Genomic DNA, 6151 nt, shown 5'->3' on the forward strand with positions numbered 1-6151 from the left:
TGTAACCAATAAAATAGTATAAAGAGTATGAAGAAAATATAAGTATAAAAAACACACACAGCACTGAAGTGATATTCTGGCCACCACAACAATAAACTGCCACACTCCAGTATGTGCAAACTAAGGTAGTTTATCTGTAAAGGGGTTCAACAGTGCATGTATTGCAGATAGAAGTTAACAAAGAATAGTGCAAGAATAAACTAATGATATAAATCAAACGCATATAGAAACAAACATAAACACATAAATAGGAACTAAAAACTCCTTATCAAACAAAGCAAATTTTGCGGCTAATACAGCCAGTAATTGACAGTACAGCAGAGTGCAGCTGAGTCTTCATCAGCATCCAGTCTCACCTGTCTTTCTGCCACTGAGTCCAGCTCCATCCCAACCACAGAGCCAGCTCTCCACGCCAGTGTGTCTAGCTGCTTAGCATCTCTTTTCTTAATGCTGCTTCCCCGGCACAGCATAGAAGAAAATGCTGGCAACAGCTGACTGGTGGCATCAGCAGCAGTTTCTTACAGATGTTTAATGAGTCCAACCTCAGAAAATAGAGTTGGTTCTGCTCCTTCCTGTGAAGGATATCATTGTTTGCTGACCAGTCCAGTTTGTCATCCAACTTATAGTGGCTGACCACCCCCACATCAACCCCCTCAATAGACAGTGGTTGCAAATTTTGTCTGTTTCTCTAGAAATCCTCCACCATCTTTTTGGTCTTGGAGGTATTCAGCAGTAGAAAGTTTGACCTGTGTCATCGTGCAGGTCTGTGTGGGTTAGGGTTAGTGTGGTGGACACAGAGAAATGTCTCTATATGTCTTTTTCATGAATAGTTTGCAGTATCATACTAATAATGGTCTCAAAGTTCATATGTTTTTAATGTTTCAGGATTTGATTGTGGATGAATTGCCAGAATTTGTGGCAAATCTAAACAAAACTGTCCAGGAAGAAAGTAAAGACATTGTAAATTCATCTGCAACTATATCAGCTGTTGTTGACATTCTTGGCACCATTGCAACTGTTTCCATTGACAGTGAAGTCAGTAAATCCATCATGGAGGTAGGTTAAACAATCCCTTCTGTAGTCCCTTACTAAATATATGTTATGTAAATTTGCCTTTCTGCTAAGGTTGTAACCTCACAATATCTCTTCATTTTATAGAATGTTCTTGAAACAGTTGATGTCATCATTGGTGATGATGCAAGAGAGTCCTGGGCAGTTCTAAATGCAAATGAGTCCCGCAATGCAAGCTCAGAATTACTGGGTTCACTGGAGACTCTGTCCAGTGGGTTGGTTGGGGAGTTTGTCATCAAAATTCAACATATCCTGCTCACCCGAACAATGTTTGACAACAACTTCATGGCAGATCTGAACTCAAGCATTGAAATATACATTCCAGATACCAACCAGAACAATGTCTTGATCACCACCATTGCCTTATTCACCCTTAATAATGTTATGCCAGCAAGGTACTCCAGCTTTGACACCAGTCTCTTCAATGACATCAGCAATGACAATGTCAATGATAATGCCATCAATGCTGCTGTGGTGCTAGTCCAAATAAATGCAACAATTCAGAATGTCACTCTGCGCTATGATAAGCTAGACAACTCCTTGTCAGTAAACCCACAGTGTGTCTTCTGGAATTACGCACGCTTTGACAATCTGGGTGCTTGGGATAATGATGGTTGTACGTTTGTTTCGGATATAAACAACACAGTAACCTGTAGTTGCAACCATCTTACCTCCTTCTCAATACTGATGGCAACAGAAATCCCCCCAGAACTCAAACATGCCCTGGATATAATCACTTATGTTGGAGTTGGGATATCTCTGGCAAGCTTGGTTATATGTCTCATTATTGAAGGATACGTTTGGAAAGCCATAACCAGAAATAGCACTGCTTTCATGCGACATGTTTCCATCGTTAACACTGCCCTGTCTCTTTTGATCGCTGACATCTGCTTCATCATTGCTGCTGCTATTGCGAAGAACCCTCTTGAAAACCCAGGAGAAGACTATGACATTCCAGTTGGAACATGCAGCACAACAACATTTTTTATGCACTTTTTCTACCTTGCCCTGTTCTTTTGGATGCTTGTGTCAGGCCTTCTGCTCTTTTACCGGACAGTCATGGTTTTCTCCCACATGTCCAGGTCAACCATGTTGGCCATTGGCTTCAGTTTAGGCTATGGTTGTCCTCTGATTATAGCTGTTATAACTGTTGCTGTCACAGCATCAGGAAATGGTTATATAAGGAGAGAAGAAGTTTGCTGGCTCAACTGGACAGAAACAAAGGCCCTGTTGTCCCTCGTGATACCTGCCTTGACCATAGTTTTTATCAACATTTTAATAGTGATTGTTGTCTTGTTCAAAATGCTAAGAAGAGGTGTAGGAGACACCACCCAAGCAGATGAAAAAAGTACAATGGTGGTCATTGCAAGGTGTGTGATCATTTTGACTCCTTTATTTGGACTGACCTGGTCTTTGGGCGTGGGAACCATGGTATCGTCAACAAATGAAGGAATCCACATAGCCTTTGCATTCTTCAGTTCACTACAGGTATCTGCATCCATTGAAAAACAAGGTTGTAATTTAATGTCAGTAGTTAAGAATAGTATAACATTCTGTGTTGTTCCCTCATAAATATAAAGAAATGTGCTTTTTATCTGTCTTTTACCAGGGTTTCTTCATTTTAGTGTTTGGGACACTATTTGATTCAAAGGTATGTTAACTTTACAAAGATTGTTTGACATTTTGGGAAATACTTTTGGAACTTTTTGTTGAGAGTGAGATGAGAGGATTATCTGACATTAATGGAGAAAGTATTTATCAGAATCAGAATCAGAAGATTCCTTATTTGAGAAATGTACCAAAATCACAATGCAAAAATACTCCAATACAATTTAATGTCCTGCATTCACAAAGTACTGACAGCAAAATGCAATTTAACTATCAAAAATAAAATAGAGAGGAAGGATAATGCAAAAATGTCCAAAGAGAAATGGCTATATACACCCCAGATTTTTCTAGCTTCCAATTTTACTTCCTGATTATGCAGCTCATTAAACATGCAGTAGTATTTCTCCTACTGGTCCTGCCTGTCTGAAACTTGACCAAATCTGTTGGGTCAAAAATATACATACAGACTTTGATCCAGCCACAAACTCCACAATGGGAAAGTCTAAAGAGCTCAGCATGGATCTGAAAGAGCACATTATTGATTTGAACAAGTCACAAAGTCACTTGGAGCCATTTTAAAGCAGTCACAGGTCCCAAGATCAACTTCACAAACAACAGTGTTGTAAGTATAAAGTGCATGGCACAGTTTTGTCACTGCCACGTTCAGGAAAAAAAAAAAAAAAAAAAAAAAAAAAAAAACTAAACGTTGCTGCTGAGAGAAAACTGGTCAGCTGAAATTTGCTGCGGATCACATGGACAAAGAAAAAACCTTCTGGAGGGAAACTCTGTAGTCAGATGATACAAAAATTGAGACTGGCCACAATAACCAGCAATATCATTGGAAACAAAAATGCAAGGCCTTCAACCCCAGGACCACCATACCTACCATCAAGCATGGTGGTGGTAGTATTAGGATGTGTGATTTTTTGCTGCCAGTTAACCTGCTGCTCTAAAGTAAGTAAATGGAATGATGAAGAAGGAGGAGTATCCCCAAATTCCTAAAAACCTAAAATCATCAGAAACAAGTTTCTGCCAGTAGGCCAACGATTTTAGTTGAACTTCACCTATTCTGAAAAGAAGAGTGGATAAAAATTCAGCCAGAGAATTTCCAGAAGCTTGTTGATGGCAAAATCACCTGACAGAGGTTAAAAAGGACAAGAGACATTTAACCAAATATTAGAATTAGTGTATGTACACTTTTGATCCAGCACATTTGGTTAAACTTTCAGAAGACCTATGATAAATTAATTATTGAACTAAACTTCATGAATGTATTTGTGATGTATGTGTTATACTTATTCCAGCAGAAAAATGAGAGCTGTAGAAATCACCGATGTACATGTTCTTTACAAGTGTATGTAAACTTTTGATCACAACTTTAGCTTAGCTTAATAGATTTTAGCTAATTGCACCCTTGCTTCATATTTAGCACACAGATACAAGAATGGTATCAGTCTGCTCATTTTAATCTGTAAAATACTATACATTTTGACAGTGAGATCAATTTGATTGTGCCTGCAGATCCGTTCTATTCTTTCAAGAAGATTACCTACATCAAGCACAGGCTCTAGTTCGACAAAAGTAAGTTATTTTCTTCTTTATCTCAAAACTTGCCTAGACTTTGTTTGTTGGACCTGTTAAAATTTTACAAAAATCTTTAATGAAATCTCATTCAGTTCTCTTTATTTTTTTTATTTTTTGGAAAAGGAAAACACAACAGAATAACACAGAACAACAGAGCTGCCAAATAAAATTAAAAGTGTGCCTTGGATGAATGTAATATTGCCGTTATCTACATGGCCAGGTGTTACAGAAATAGAAGTTGCAGTACAGTCAAGAGCACATCTCTGCAGAAAAAGGATTACATGTCTTTAAGATAGTCAATGAATGGACTCCAAATGCTCAGAACGTGGTTTTGTGTTTTAAAGATGTAGAAGCATATCCTTTCCATCTGGATAATCCCAATCATTTCGTTGAGCCATTTTTAAAAGCAGGGGGGAGTGGGGGATTTCCAGTCCAGGAGAATCATTTTCTTTGCAGCAAACATGCCAAGCATTAGTGCTTGTTGCATCTCAAGGCATTCAACCTGAGGGCATTCTCTGAGCACCCAAAGAGTGCCAGCTCTGGGTCAGGAGCAATGTCCAAGTTTTAGAACCAGCTAAGCCACTGAAATACATCACACCAGAACCTATGCAGTTGAGGACATAACCAAAAAAGATGTGATAACGAACCCTCTGCAGCTCCGAATCGGTCACACAGTGGGGAAAGCGATGGATAGATTCTATGCAGTTTAAGATTCAAACCTAATCCAAACCTGATTTGCATATAATTTGTAACATTTATAGAACAGGTGTGAATTCTGGTCAAAGCTTCATTCCAGGTATCGTCAGGCACCTGAAGCTTCAGCTCGTTAGACCAGGCTTCTCTGAGATGATGAGTGGATGTAGAGGTGGAGAAAAAGGACACAAAGTGAGATATTAGGTGCCTGGAGTCAGGAAGAAGCAGCATGATATCATAAAATGGGCAAATTGTTGGCATGGTATCAAAATTTGAAAATACACCTTTAACACAGTGCCTGATTTGGAGATATTGAAAGTGATGAGAATTTGGTAAGTTAAACTTTGTTGTCAGCTGACCAAATGAATCAAAATGTTTGTCTGCTTTGAGGGCCACAAGTCCACTCTCTCTCCAGTCTGCAAACACCCTATCCACCTGGGATGGTAAAAAGGAGCCCTGTACTGCTGTGGCTTCAATGAGAGCTGTTTGGAGCCTCACCGGGCTGACCCTCCTGCCAGGCCCTAGCATTAGCTGCCCAATAATAATTCCTGAAAATGGGGAGACCAACTGAAGAGTAGGGGCAACCCAAAAGGCCCAGATTTATCACTATTGGTGAGGATGCAGGATTTTGGGCAGAGGTATAACATCTTTACCCAAGTAATGAAGGAGTCCCCAATTCCAAATCTCCTAAGAGCAATTTGGTCAAATGGCTTGGCCGCGTCGAGGGCCAAGACGGCTGCTCTGGAGTCGCCTTATTGGTTGGCATTATATTATTCAGAAGCCGCCGCTCATTACAAAATGATAATCTACCTTGGATAAACTCTGTTTGGTCAGGATATATAATTGAAGAGATGTGCTTTCCTAACCTGTTGGCTAGCACCTTCGTGATCGACATCAGGTCAAAATTGAGGAGAGCAATGGGCCTGTAATCCCCAGGCTCGGTGTCCTCCTCACCTTTTTTTTTAACAATAGGCATATATTCACTTCATACAGAGATGTTTTGTTCTCAGTCATGTCCTTGATCATCCTAAGCAAGAGTGGGGCGAGTGTTTTATGAAATGCCTTATAAAACTCGCAGCCAAACCCATCTGGGTCAGCTGCTTTACCAGAGGGAAATGATTTAATTGTCTCCACTAACTAACTCATCTTTCATGAAGTCTGAATCAAGTTCAAACCTGGATGACGCATCTAATGT

At 39.7% G+C, this 6151-nt stretch overlaps 1 protein-coding gene across 1 annotated transcript in view; it reads left to right on the forward strand.

Moving 5' to 3' along the window:
- LOC119012979 overlaps positions 1 to 5048 on the forward strand; it is a 47063-nt gene extending 42015 nt beyond the window's left edge. The window contains exons 31-35 of the mRNA XM_037087261.1: positions 886 to 1056; positions 1159 to 2559; positions 2681 to 2722; positions 4201 to 4260; positions 4387 to 5048. Of these exons, the coding sequence (XP_036943156.1) occupies positions 886 to 1056; positions 1159 to 2559; positions 2681 to 2722; positions 4201 to 4260; positions 4387 to 4404 (1692 nt within the window). The 3' untranslated portion in view covers positions 4405 to 5048. The remainder of the gene's footprint in view (positions 1 to 885; positions 1057 to 1158; positions 2560 to 2680; positions 2723 to 4200; positions 4261 to 4386) is intronic.
- Positions 5049 to 6151: the final 1103 nt, after the last annotated feature.

Source organism: Acanthopagrus latus, chromosome 22 (assembly GCF_904848185.1).
Source record: "Acanthopagrus latus isolate v.2019 chromosome 22, fAcaLat1.1, whole genome shotgun sequence".
Classification (NCBI taxonomy): Eukaryota; Metazoa; Chordata; class Actinopteri; order Spariformes; family Sparidae; genus Acanthopagrus; species Acanthopagrus latus.